Source organism: Myotis myotis, unplaced genomic scaffold, assembly GCF_014108235.1.
Source record: "Myotis myotis isolate mMyoMyo1 unplaced genomic scaffold, mMyoMyo1.p scaffold_m19_p_11, whole genome shotgun sequence".
Lineage (NCBI taxonomy): Eukaryota > Metazoa > Chordata > Mammalia > Chiroptera > Vespertilionidae > Myotis > Myotis myotis.
The window spans coordinates 15,524,583-15,538,460 of NW_023416315.1; the positions used below are offsets into that span (position 1 = coordinate 15,524,583).

The 13,878-nt window shown below is 39.9% G+C and overlaps 2 protein-coding genes across 5 annotated transcripts in view; one reads left to right on the forward strand and one right to left on the reverse strand.

The window, feature by feature from the left end:
- Nucleotides 1–13,878, forward strand: part of FBXL13 (F-box and leucine rich repeat protein 13) — a 133,619-nt gene that overhangs the window by 102,629 nt on the left and 17,112 nt on the right. For 2 of the 3 annotated variants that reach the window (XM_036327617.1, XM_036327619.1), the window contains exon 15: nt 1,885–1,968. The exons of the other annotated variant lie outside the window; for it this stretch is intronic. In XM_036327617.1, the coding sequence (XP_036183510.1) occupies nt 1,885–1,968 (84 nt within the window). The remainder of the gene's footprint in view (nt 1–1,884; nt 1,969–13,878) is intronic. 3 annotated transcript variants of the gene reach the window in all.
- The window catches only part of FAM185A (family with sequence similarity 185 member A), an 84,029-nt gene continuing 74,917 nt past the window's right edge, over nt 4,767–13,878 (reverse strand). Inside the window, exon 8 of one of the 2 annotated variants that reach the window (XM_036327625.1) lies at nt 4,767–4,888. In XM_036327625.1, the coding sequence (XP_036183518.1) occupies nt 4,799–4,888 (90 nt within the window). In that variant the 3' untranslated portion in view covers nt 4,767–4,798. The remainder of the gene's footprint in view (nt 4,889–13,878) is intronic. The other variant, XM_036327623.1, reaches the window with a different exon arrangement.

The window sequence follows — 13,878 nt, forward strand, 5'->3', positions numbered from 1 at the left end:
TTTGGTCATTCTTTGTTTTGAAACAAGGAGGCAGAAAACATAATGTGTTCTTAACAAAAGAATCCACATTTGTAATAAAGTAATTAAAAGAATAAACAAAGTGATTTTATTTTGGGGTGGTGTACAAAAATGTTAACTGAAGTTAGATATTACAATTTAAACAGTGGCTTTGTTTAATAAGAATGCCAAGCACTTTCTCCCTTGATCTGGATTTTTTTATGTGCATCATTTAAAAAAAACATAATATTTTCAAAATCATTTTAAATTATGGTCCCAATGTTGTGTTTAAGATCAGTAAAATGTAAATCAATCCTGCAAATAAAAATTTAAAAGGAGAAATTCATATACCATTTTTGTTATTTTCCCTGCCAGCCAGTTCTGGGACGATAGAATGAGAAAGAACTCTCCTTGTCCACCTGGTCAAGGGAACATAGCTTATGGAATTATAAAAGTAATGTGATCCCAATTGCAACCCGGAGGATGGCATCGATAAGGCACATTAATCAGTTCATTATCTGAGAGTTATGCCAGTTTATGGGGGAAGTACTGAGAAGTGGGACCGCAAAACCACTCGTAAAAAATTTAAGGGCTGTCTTCAGAGAAATGCAAATAAAAACCACAATGAAATATCACATCACACCAGTCAGAATGGCTATCATCTGAAAGTCAGTAAATAACATATTGTTGAGGATGTGGAGAAAAGGGAACCTTCATGCACTGTTAATGGAATGCAAATTGGTGCACACACTATGGAAAAGAGTATGGCGCTGCCTCAAAAAACTAAAAATAAAACTCCCATATGACCCAGCAATTCCACTTCTGGGTATTTATCTGAAGAAAATGGAAACTAATTTGAGAACATATACACACTCCTATGTTCATTGCACCGTAGCCAAGAATTGGAAACAACCTAAGTGTTTATACACACACGCATACACACAATGGAATTTACACAGCAATAAAAAAATAAAATCTTGCCATTTGCAAGAACATAATGGACCAAGTAGGTATTATGCTAAGTGAAATAAGTCAGACAGAGAAAGACAAATACCATATGGCTTCACTTAAACATGGAATTTTAAACAAACATAAAATGAACAAACAAAACAAAAACAGAATCGTAGAAACTGATTAAAACTGATGGCTGCCAAAGTGGTGTGGGCGTAGGGATGGGTAAAAAAGGTAAAGGGGAATATATATAGTCAATAACATTGTGGTAAGTTTGCACAGTAATAGATGATAATGACTTAGTGTAGTGATCACATTGTAAGGTATATGAATGTTGAATCACTATATTTAGGCAAGAAACTAATATTATATATAAACTATAATTAAATTTAAGCTGAAAAGGGCAATCTGTTTTTTTTTAAATAAGAAGAAAGAAAGCTTTTGAACTGAAAAAGAAGTGGACTATTGATGAATGATTTTATCTGTCCTCAGGCCTTTATATAAAGATCTGTTCCCTCTTTTCAAGCAATTAAACATAATAAAATCAGCTAAAGGTTTTTAGGTGAGACAATAAGAATTTATTGAAAAACAGATTCATTAGCCACATTAAATATCTTCAAAATAAAGGTGTAAGTTTAGGGGTCTTTAAGAGTTGTTTGTATTGATTTAGATAACATTTACTTGGAAACAGGTAACAAGATAAGGAGTTTTCTGGTCCTGGGGTACTGTGACACTTTTTGCAAAAAACATTAGACAGAGACAACCTGAAATTTTTATTTAACATTGTTGCCTAACCAAAGTTATTTTATGATTTTCTAAGTGTAAAGAAATATAAGACAGAAGCTAAATCTTTTTGTATGAATGGCTCTCTTAAGGGAAATATATCTTCTATCTAAACTATAACCACAAAATAATCTTTACATTAAACATTTTTAGGGTTTGTCGGCACTTTCCAGACATAAAAAATTAAAGGAACTTTCTCTATCTGAGTGTTATGAATTCACCAATTATGGAATTCAGGTAAGATAATTAAGTCATTTTGATAAAGAATTAAGATGGAAAATTAAGCACAAATTAAATGAACTTTGTAGGTCACAGTGGGAAAAATGGTTTGGAAATATAACTACATGTATGTGATCTTGGTTGAGACAAAACCAATTCCTAGGATCAATAGGTATAGGGTGACATTTTACTTGGAGAATGATGAAATGCAATATGGTAAAAGTGTAAACCTATAAAGGTGTCCTGCATATAGAAATGTTATATAGTCTAACCATGAAAATTGGGAGAGTTTGAAAAGTTATACCAGGCACTTAACAATTAGGAACTTAAGTTTCTCAAACACAGCGGGTAGCATATTTTACCCAGAATGGAAGCATGAGGTAAGTAACTGGATATTATAAACAATTATGTGTTCAATTAGTACTTTAAAAACTCATGAGAAAGGTAAATTTCCTAGACCTAGTCTTGAGGCATACCTAGGAAGTCACAAAGTAGCTACTATGAGCAAGGTACAACAACATTAAGCATATCAATGTACTGTTATAGTAGAAAAACCAGAATCACATGTCATACATGTATTGAACTAGGATAAAATCTGGTTGCCTATTAGTAAATTGTGGAAGGTAACATTTTAAAAGGGAACCAATAAACTAGGAATGGGTAAATGTTAAACACTGGAAGCTCCATATAAAGTTTCTTGAGAGTTCAAAATCCCTGAGACGTATAAAAACCCGGAGCTAAACTAGAGGAAAAAAATTTAAAGAAACTTATTGAAGTAAAAGGATTTATCCCACAAGTGAAAGATAACACAAGTGATAGCTGACAAGTCCACAGAGAATGGCAAACTTGAAGATGTCTTCCATGAGTCTGTAAGCTTCTTTACAAGAAGTTCTAACATGACTAATAGGAGAGTGTTAAAGTATTATATAAACTGGTGCGCTATAGAGGGTGCCAGATCAAACAGTGCTATAGACGTGAGCATATAATTCTAGTTTTACAAAAACGGAGAATAGAAATGGAGGACTGCTGCTTTAAATGGTTGACTGACAATATGACTTAGTGAAGAAAAATTGTTTTCAAATTATTTTTGACTATATTTCATTTTGTCTGAACAATGTAATGGTACTTAAGGGAAAAATTTAAGAAATCTTTAGGGGCATTAGTGTCAAGCAATGTCAATTTCTTCCAATTCCAGATCCTGGGTATCAAGATTCTAAGATGTTCCTAAGAAATGTGCTTACTACTATATTCAATTGTATAAAGAATTAAAAAGAACAAACACTATCCTTAAAAACAAAAATCACAGAGAGGTCAACAAGTTCCATTTAGGACAAGATTGTAACTCTATAGTAACAAAAAGGGTTACAGAACATTTAGACGCATGTAACCTACTAGGAGAAAAAGCCAAAAGGTTCCTCTAAGAATAAACCATGATTTACTAGTAACTATTGCAGCTCATTTAAGGATTAAACATGCATTTACACAAAACTTTATCCATGAATATGATTTAGTCAGACTTTCAAAGGGTCTTTGACAAGGTGATAGAGCAAAGGCTATTAAAATAAAAGTTAAATATTAATATATTTAATATTGAATTATATTTCTTAAATGGTAATTACATTTGACCAACAACTATGAATCATTCAGAAGTATTAAAATCATTCAGAAGTGTTGAAACAGCCTCTTAATATGCATCACTTATTAATTTTTAAAATGCTCCTTTGGGTGAGAGTACTGATCAAACGGTGAGGCTGAGTACCAGGAAGCCAGCATTTTTTGCCATTTCTCTTTTGGTCAGTGGGTTCTAGTCATTTTTATTTTCACTCTTTAGAGCTTGAAAATTACTCTATTTTTAGGTACTCTGAGATATTTTAGATTAAAGCATTTACCCATATGCTAACTATATGGTCACAGAGCTGAGTTTAGCATAGCTTTAAAAAATGTAATCTTTTGCCCTGGCTGGTGTGGCTCAGTGGCCCATATACCTGAAGGGCTGCAGATTTGATTCCTGGTGAAGGGCATATTTCAGTTTCATTCCCTGGCCCCCATCAGGGTGCGTGTGGGAGGTAACCAATTGATGTGTCTCTCTCACATGGATGTTTGTCTCTCTCTCTCTCTCTCTCTTTCTCTCTCTCTCTCTCTCTCTCCCCTTCTCTCTCCCCCCTCCCTCCCTCCCTTTCACTCTCTCTAAAAATCAATGGAAAAATTATCTTCAGGCAAGGATTAACAAAATAAATTAAATAAATAAATCCTATATAATAAAGAGCTAATATGCAAATAGCCATCATGCCCTCACACCATCACGATGTGATGCCCTCATGCTGTCACAATCCATCACCAGGAGGCTGCGTGCTCAGTGGGTGCATGCGGGTGGGCAGGACTGCGTGCGTAGCAAGGCCTGGGAGTCCCGCAGCTCCGCGTGGCATGGAGGCCGGATCCCGGCTCCGGCCTACCTCTTCGGGGCAATCCATCCAGGAGCCCTGGATGGGTGGGCGAGGCCTATCTCTTTGGGGTGATTGATCGCGGGGCTCCCACACTGTGAGAGGGCACAGGCCAGGCTGGGGTACCCCCCACCCCAGAGTGCACGAATTTCATGCACCGGGCCTCTAGTAAATAAATAAATAAAAATAAAATCTTTTAAAGTAGGTATATATTTATTTTCAGTGATTTACAAGAAAAAAATGGGTGAATACAGGGGCATAGAAATATAGAATTATTTAATTATTAGTTGCACAAGATCAGCTGTTCTATTAAAGTTTACAAAAAAATTGTTTCTCTTATTACCCCCTTTTCCTGCCTTTGGTGTGTGTGTGTGTGTGTGTGTGTGTGTGTGTGTGTGTGGTGGCTTTTATCCAGTTTCACCCCTTCCAAGGTTCACACTTCCAGGCATGTGGCAATCTTTCTCCTCTGTGCCTCCTCCAGCCCAATTATTAAGTTTCTAAATAAACAAGACAAAGGAGGTGGGGAGGAGAAAGTGATGCATAAAGTCAATTCCACAATTCCTTTATCTAGATTTACAAGAGAGAGAGGAAGGGAGTAACAAAAGGTGATTAAACCGAGATGTTTGAATTATCTACAATTTGTCAGAAATTTTTTTCTTGTTATTTATAAAAGGTAACTATAGGAGAGTCTCTTTTTATCATAAGACATTGAAAACTTTTATTTTACCTGGTACATAATGATTTAATGAGAAAAACAAGTAATTAAGCATTTTTACACTGGTTAGGTTTTTCAAGAGTCATGAACTACCTCATTATAGTGTTACTGAAAACCACAACACATGCAGATTGAGCGTGTGTAGTCTCAGTATTGACTTTTTAGGATCTGGTTTTCATTACTTTCTTCAACTTGAGGTTTTTGTTTTTTTTCCTGAGAACATGAGACATTCAATGATCATGTTAAATTAAAATTATTTGGTGCTCATGAAGACACACATTTTGGGGTGTTCATGAATTGGTAGAATTAAAATCGTTAAAATAGCCATAATACCCAAAGCAATCTACAGATTCAATGTAATCTCTATTAAAAATACCAATGGCATATTTCACAGATCTAAAACAAACACTCCAAAATGTGTATGGAACCAAAAGTGACCCGAAATAACTGCAGCATGCTCAAGAAAAAAACAAAGTTGGAGTGATCACAATATCAGATATCAAGTTATACTACAAAGCTACTGTAATCAAAACAGTCTGGTACACCTTAGCCGGTTTGGCTCAGTGGATAGAGTGTAAGTCTGCAGACTGAAGGGTCACAGGTTCAATTCCAGTCAAGGGCACATACCTGGTCAGGGCTCATGCAGGAGGCAACCAATCATGTGTTTCTCTAACATCAATGTTTCTCTGTCTTTTCCTCTCTCTTCCACTCTCTCTAAAAATCAATGGGAAAAAAATATCCTTGGGTGAGGATTTTTTAAAAAATAGAAAAAACAAAAACAAAAAACCCCGACAGCCTGGTACTGGCACAAGAACAAGCATATAGATCAATGGAACAGAATGGAAGCCCCAGAAATTGACCCAAGCCATTATGGTCAATTAATATTTGACAAAGGAGGGAAGAACATACAATGGAGTCAAGACAGTCTCTTCAATAAATGGTGTTGGGAAATTTGGATAGATACATGCAAAAAAAATTGAAACTAGCCCACCAACTTAAACCATATACAAGATTGAACTCAAAATGGATAAAAGACTTAAATGTAAGTCGTGAAACCATAAAAATCCTAGAAGAAATCATAGGCAGCAAAATTTCAGACATTTCGTGTTACAAATGTTTACAGATACATCTCCTAAGGCAAAGAAAACTAAGGAGAAAATAAACAAATGGAACTGCATCAAAATAAAAAGCTTCTGCACAGCAAAAGAAACCATTAACAAAATGAAAAGGGAGTCCACTGTATGGGAGAACATATTTGGCAATGATACATCTGATAAAGGGTTAATATCTAAATATATAAGGAACTCATACAACTTAACAAAAGGAAGACAAACAACCCAATGAAAAAATGGGCAATAGACACTTCTCCAAAGCAGACATACAGATGGCCAAGAGACATATGAAAAAATGCTCAAAGTCACTGATCATCAGAGAGATGCAAATTAAAATGACAATGAGGTATCACCTCAGACCTGTCAGAATGGCTACCATCAACAAATCAACAAATGACAAGTGCTGGCGAGGATGTGGAGAGAAGGAAACCCTAGTACATTGCTGATAGGAATGCAGACTGGTATAGCCATTATGAAAAACAATATGGAGTTTCCTCAAAAAATTAAAAATGAAACTCCCATTTGACCCAGTGATCTCACTTCTAGAAATATATTCTAAGAGATCCAAAACACCAATCAGAAAGAATGTATGCACCCTTCTGTTGACAGCAGCACAATTTACAATAACTAAGATCTGGAAACAGCCCAAGTGCCCATCAGTAGATGAGTGGATAAAAACGCTGTGGTACGTTTACACAATGGAATACTATGCAGTAGTAAAAGAGAAGGATCTCTTACCCTTTGAGATAGCATGGAGGGACCTGGAGAGTATCATGCTAAGCGAAATAAGCCAGTCAGAGAAAGACAAGTATCACATGATCTCACTCATATGTGGAATCTAATGAATAAAATAAACTGATGAACAAAATAGATCCAAAGACATAGAAGCATGGAAGAGACTGTGGAATCTCGGAGGGAAGGTGGGGGTGGGTGGGTAGGAAGAGATCAACCAAAGAACTTGTGTGTAGATATTATAGCCCATGGACACAGACAAGTTTGATAAAAGTCAGGGGAAGGCTAGAAAGGGTCCATGGAGGGGGCAGAAGGAGACACATGTAATACTTTCAACAATAAAGATGTAAAAAAATAAGATGAAAGTTAGATATAAGGGCAGAGGGGAGAGAGGACAGCTATTTAGATTAAAGGTAATATAAGTTGCCCTAACCGGTTTGGCTCAGTGGATAGAGCATCAGCCTGTGGACTTAAGGGTCCCAGGTTCGATTCCGGTCAAGGGCATGTACCTTGGTTGCGGGCACATCCCCAGTAGTGGGTGTGCAGGAGGCAGCTGATTGATGTTTCTTTCTCATCGATGTTTCTAACTTTCTATCCCTCTCCCTTCCTCTCTGTAAAAAATCAATAAAATATATTAAAAAATAAAGGTAATATAAATTGAGAGGTTTTTGTTATCGTCCACAGGAGAGAGGATGGCGGCTTGAACAAGGGCAGTAACAGTGAGGTTGGAGAGAAGGGAATGCAATGGAAAACTTTTAGGTGGCAAAATCCATGAGACTTGATAATTTAGATGCGGACAGGGGTGAAGACATGGTTAAGGATGATCTACTTACATCTGGCTTGCCTGCCTGGGAGTTTGTGGAGCCCTCATTTTCAAGCCCTTTCCACAGCCAAGTCACGTAGCCAGGGCTATGAACTACCAAGTCCTATTCAGCATTTTGGCATTTATTGTGGCACTTTCTCTTCTTGTGATTTTCTCTGTGCTTCCTCTAAGCTCTCTGTACCCCTCTACTTGTATAAGTCTTTTAAGCATTCCCTCTCCCACTCTCTCCAAAGGCGTGTGGTGGCTGCAGGCAAGCTAAGGGAGCTCTGTTGGAATTTGTTACTGTTTTTACTCTATTTACAGGTAATTTCAAGAATGTCATTGTTCTTCAAACTCAAACATGGCCTCCTCTTATCTTTTATTATGAAAAAGTATCTCTAACAGATAAGGATATCTGTTTTTTAAAGCCCCGCAACCAGAATGCAGTGGGTATATTTATAATTACGTGAGAAATAAGAGGTATGTGGTGGAGTTTCAGCCTCATCTACTCTTCTGTGTTTTCTGTCTAGTTTGTATTCTTCACAAACTGGTTTACTGATATCTTGCAAATGGCATCACTGAGGAATTTTAAGAGCCTAGTTGTAGCCTGGGTTAATGTCATGTTCTCTGATTATCACAAAGGTATCTAAAAACTTTGTTTATGTGGTATAAGCAGCAGCAGAGATGCTAGAACCTCTGCTTCCTCATTGTTCTTTCAGAGCCCCCTCTTTTGAGATCCTCAATCTTGCCTTAAGTGCTTGGACATGAGATAACAAGTTCCTTTTCTCCTTTGATCTTCCCTGTGTTTTAACTTTTTATTCATTCTTGGGTTGCAAACTTTTATTTTTGCTATTTATTTGACCCTTAATAACAGATTTATCTTGATTTACAAATAGAAAGGGAAGTAGAGAAGATGGATTAAGGAATAAGGGAGGGTGGCCGTGGGGGGCAAATCACAAGTCACTTCATAGTTGGGAGAACAGCAGAGCAAGATCTATTGCTATTTATTTGGCTTTCAGCCTGACCCAGTACTGCTCAGTAAGTCAAGCAGTTCTATAGATGTGGGTCTGCTCCACGCTGAGTCCAAATGGGGGCTGAGAGTTCAGGGACCTTAGTCCTGTATCCTGGACTACCTGCACTATAAAAATGAGACCCTTATAATTAGTGTGGAGAATTTACATGGACACTCAGGTCAGAAGGTCTAGGAGTACCCACCTCACTCAGCAACAGTCCTGAGTCCTCCTCCCCAAGAATGGCCTTTGGCCAGTCTGTTCTGGACATTTCTCTCTAGAGTGTAAGAAGAGTTGGATTTATGTCTTGACCTAACATTCATGTTGAATTCATTCTTGCCCAAACAGCAAAAACTGGATTACTTTCCAGGGACTCAGTTTTCTGATTTTAAACTCTTATTTTAAATCACTATTTTTTTCTGACTAGTTATAAAATGTTTATGCAAGATTCTCATCAATTAATTTCATAAGTTGATAGACTTCACCCCCTAGTGCTTAACCACAATTGATTTTAGAGGCCTTTGACACATACTTACTTACAATGCCAAGGATGATGTGTTGACTCCACATAGCAACACTTTTTAAAAAGCCAACATGAATTTCTATTTGGTTTCTAAGATTAAATCATTCAAGAACTGTCAAAGCATAAGATTTCAATAGCCCCACCTCTTCTCCAGGGATAGTTAAAGCAACACACGTAGGACCCCTTTACAAAATGGCCTTAATCCTTGGCCTTTGGGGTGGTGGATGCTCTGAAATCTCCTGTATGGAGAGATGGGACATCTGGAGGTCTGGATACTTTATCTCTTGGCCATACTGCTCAGAAAAATTCTTTACCTTTTCCAATACTCCAGGTTACTATTAGGAATTAATTGACTAAACTGTCTGTGATGAAGATCCCAGAAGGTCGCAGGTTCAGAATAATTTTACAGGGTCTTGGTTGAGGGAAATAAGGAATCCCTTTGGTAGAATTAAGAAATGGGTATCTGGTATCTTAAGGAAAAAGCAACTCCCACAAAACCTGAAACAAGTAAGAGCTTTGTTACAGAAATCTGTGCTATCCATGCCAAGAATGGTCTCCTAGAATTTATAATAGAACAACATACACTTAAGAGATCCAAGTACCTAGAATCAACTGAGAATCACAGACAAACTCCTACCAAGATACCTACACATTATTTTGCCTTCAAAGGCTGTGAGCAAAAGAATTAAGCTTGCTATCCTCTGTTGCTTCTCAGAGTAGTGTGTTTCCAATTGTAGAGACAATTCAATAGGATTAGAAATTTGCTAAACTTCAAAGGATGTGGGATTTGATGGCTTGTCATTTTCCCACAGTCTGTAAGGTTCTGAGGAATACTGAAGTCATGGGTACCATGTTTTCTTGGCTGATAAATAGCTGACTTGTAAGAAAACCCCATACCAGTCCTGGCTTCTTGCCCACTCCCACTGGGGAGAACCATTCTCAGACAACTGAAGCACTGATGGACTCACTGAAAGAATGTGCACATCTGTTATTTTCATGAAAAGAACTCCAAAGAGAATGTGTTTAAAGGGAGATAATCCTTGGGAGTCCTCTCCCAACCTTGAAGCTGCCCCTGGGACATTATTTTATCTTATGTTAGACAAAACTTGCCAAGACATCAATAAAACCTGTCAGATCGTCTGAAGGCAAAAATAAAAAGGCAGGAAAAATAAACATCAGAATCCTACTTTTATTCACATAAGATTAAGACTTTATGCTTCTTTTGCTTCTTAAACCTAAATGACCAATCTGTCTTTTATCTTTTATGCTTTGCTATTTGTGCCTCACCTGATATGAACTGAGTTCCTGTGGCATGTCTCACAGGAGCTGTGATTTCTCCATGTTATGACTTCTAATAACCTTCTCTTATCAGATTCCACTTAAATTCTGCGCATGGTATTTCCTCATCCCAAAGTCTTCAGCATGTTAAACTATAGACGAGATTGTTCTAGATTTTCTCTGGTTCCACTGCTGACAAAAGCCAGCATTTGTATAGGGCGTATGTCTGCCAAGTGCTTTTGGAGTATACATTTTCAACTTCCAAGAAGCCTGCGAGATGGGTAGACAGTTGCTTTCATTCTCTTCAGATGAGGACACTCGAGGTTAAATAAATTGCTCAAGGTCACAGACACAACTTCTGTTTCCCAGCCCTCCCTTGACCAGGAGGCTCCCTTGATGTCATCTCTTATTCTACATGCCCCCAAATGAAAGATCAAGGCAGCAGCACCCATGGTTCATGAACTCATTATTTCCTAGAGATTCTTAAATGGAAGAGGTCACGAAAGGATGTTGTGATTTTGTCCTTAGAGTAAAAGTCCTGAGTTGCCATTTTCTTGATAAAGAATGAGAAAGAGAAAACATAGGGTGGCAGGCTGTGCAAATAGACACCTGCCAGCTCTTTCAGGCTGGTTAATATAACTTAGGTAATTCCCATGCCCTTCTTGTCCCACGGAGGCTTTTGGAGGAGTCCCAGGTAACTGGGCCACTGGACACCTTTTTGTTTCACTTATCTTAGAAAAATGGAAAATGTGGATTATGCCACAGGCCACAAGAAAAATATTTGATTGGCTTTCGGGAAGTCTAACCCTGGTTCATTTTTATTTAGGTGATAAAGTCTAAAACCTTAAATGGTTGTGGATTTCCCCCCCAATAAATCCTAATTATAAAATATAATTTAAGTAGGTTTTGTTGCATTCTTTTCCTAGTCTTCTTTCCAATACACATTCTCTCTCACTGCTTACCCTTTCTGTTATTTAATTTCCCCTCATTTGATGTCTTTTTATGCATTTGTCACATTTTATATTTTAAAAGTAATCTACTTGTTTTCATCAAATACTCAGGGTCTGTGCAGCCAGAAAATTGTCAAAGTTTACTGACAACCAAAGGTGTACTGTTGAGTAGATATCTCCAGAGAAAACATTTACTTTGGCAAATGAGTAAGAAAATCTATTTCAGTGTGACAAGAAAATATTAGAACTTCTATTTAGATTTATTTTTATCTCATACATTTTATTTGTTTTTACTAGAGGCCCGGTGCACAAAAATTTGTGCACTCGGGAGGGTCCCTCAGCCCAGCCTGTGCCCTCTCGCAGTCTTGGACCCCTCGGGGGATGACCACCTGCTGGCTTAAGCCCGCTCCCCAGGGGACTGGGCCTAAGCTGGCAATCAGACATCCCTCTGGCAGCCCGGGAGCCCTCAGGGGATGTCCACTTGCCAGCAGGGAGCAGGCCTAGCTGCAGTCGGACATCCTTAGCACTGCTGAGGAGGTGGGAGAGGCTCCCACCACCACCGCTGTACTGACAGCCGTCAGCCTGGCTTGTGGCTGAGCAGAGCTCCCCTTGTGGGAGCACACTGACCACCAGAAGGCAGCTCTTGCACTGAGCGTCTGCCCCCTGGTGGTCAGTGTGTGTCATAGTGACCAGGGATTCCCAGTAGCTCTGCTGTTAGGTCAATTTGCATATTACCCTTTTATTATATAGGATAGAGGCCTGGTGCATGGGTGGGGGCCAGCTGGTTTGCCCTGAAGGGTGTCCCAGATCAGGGTGGGGGTCCCGCTGGGGTACCTGTAAATTCTGAGCTGGGCAGGTCATGGTGGGTAGTCATACCCTAGGCTTATAACTTCTTTAGTAAAAGGTTTTTAAGCCAGCTTGGGTGAGGGGCTGAGGGCCGTTTTCAGACTGGCCACACCCCCTTCAGGGTGGGGGTCCTTGCTGGGGTACCTAGCCAGCCGGGGTGAGGGGCTGAGGGCCATTTTCAGGCTGGCCACACCTCCTTCAGGAAGGGGGGTCCTGCTGGGGTGCCTGGCCAGCCTGGGTGAGGGGCTGATGGCTGTTTGCAGACTGGCCAAGCTCCCCAGCGGGAACCCTTACCCCATGCAGGTGTGGCCAGCCTGGGTGAGGGGCTGATGGCTGTTTGAAGGCTGGTCACAACCCCTTCAGGGTGGGGGGTCTCCGCTGGGATGCCTGGCCAGCCTGGGTGAGGGGCTGAGGGCCATTTTCAGACTGGCCACACCCCCTTCAGGGTGGGGAGTCCTGCTGGGGTGCCTGGCCAGTTTGGGTGAGGGGCTGATGGCTGTTTGCAGGCTGGCTAAGGCCCCCAGTGGGGAGCCTCACCCCATGAGGGTGTGGCCATCCTATGTGAGGGGCTGATGGCTGTTTGCAGGCTGCCCACAGCCCCTTAAGGGTACGGGCCCCCACTGGGGTGCCTGGCCAGCCTGGGTGAGGGGCTGATGGCTGTTTTCAGGCTGGCCAAGCCCCCCAACGAGGATCCTCACCCCATGAGGGTGTGGCCATCCTGGGTGAGGGGCTGATGGTTGTTTGCAGGCTGGCCACAGCCCCCAGCCACCCAAGCTCCCAGTGGAGGCTGGCTGGAAGCAGGTATGTGGGATTTATTTAGCTTCTATAACTGAAACTTTGTTGTCTTTTGCAGAGGCCACAGCCGGCCAGAGCAGGCGGGAAGCTTGGCTTCCTCCATCACCGGGGCAACCAAGCCTCCTGCTTGCTCCAGCTCCGTGGCTGCCGGCCGCCATCTTGGTTGGGTTAATTTGCATATAGTCACTCTGATTGGCTGGTGGGCGTGGCATGGGCATAGCAAAGGTACGGTCAATTAGCATCTTTGTCTTATATTAGTGGAGATATGTACGGTTGAAAAATGGGCTCAAAATAAATCTGAGCAAAAGTAACCTCACAGGGCAATCTGATCATAAATTCTGAGCTGGGCAGGTCATGGTGGGTAGTCATACCCTAGGCTTATAACTTCTTTAGTAAAAGGTTTTTAAGCAAGCACTATCCATTTTTCTTGTGCATCTAGGTTAACACAGTTTTGAAATGCCAGAAGAAATCCTCTTTTCCAGACCCCTTAAAGGCATAGCCAACCTCAAGGGAGCACATAATCTCATTATCTATCCTATACCTTGCTTTCTCCCACCTTTTATGTAATCTTCCTTATTCTCCCTCCTTAATTCTAAATTTGTAAAAAACAAAACAAAACAAAACTGCAAAACTGTCCTTCTCTGGAGCATTTGAGATCTTGCTTCCTGGCCTGTGGTCAGTTTGACTCAAATAAACTCTTATAAAAATTCTCTACAGCAGCGGT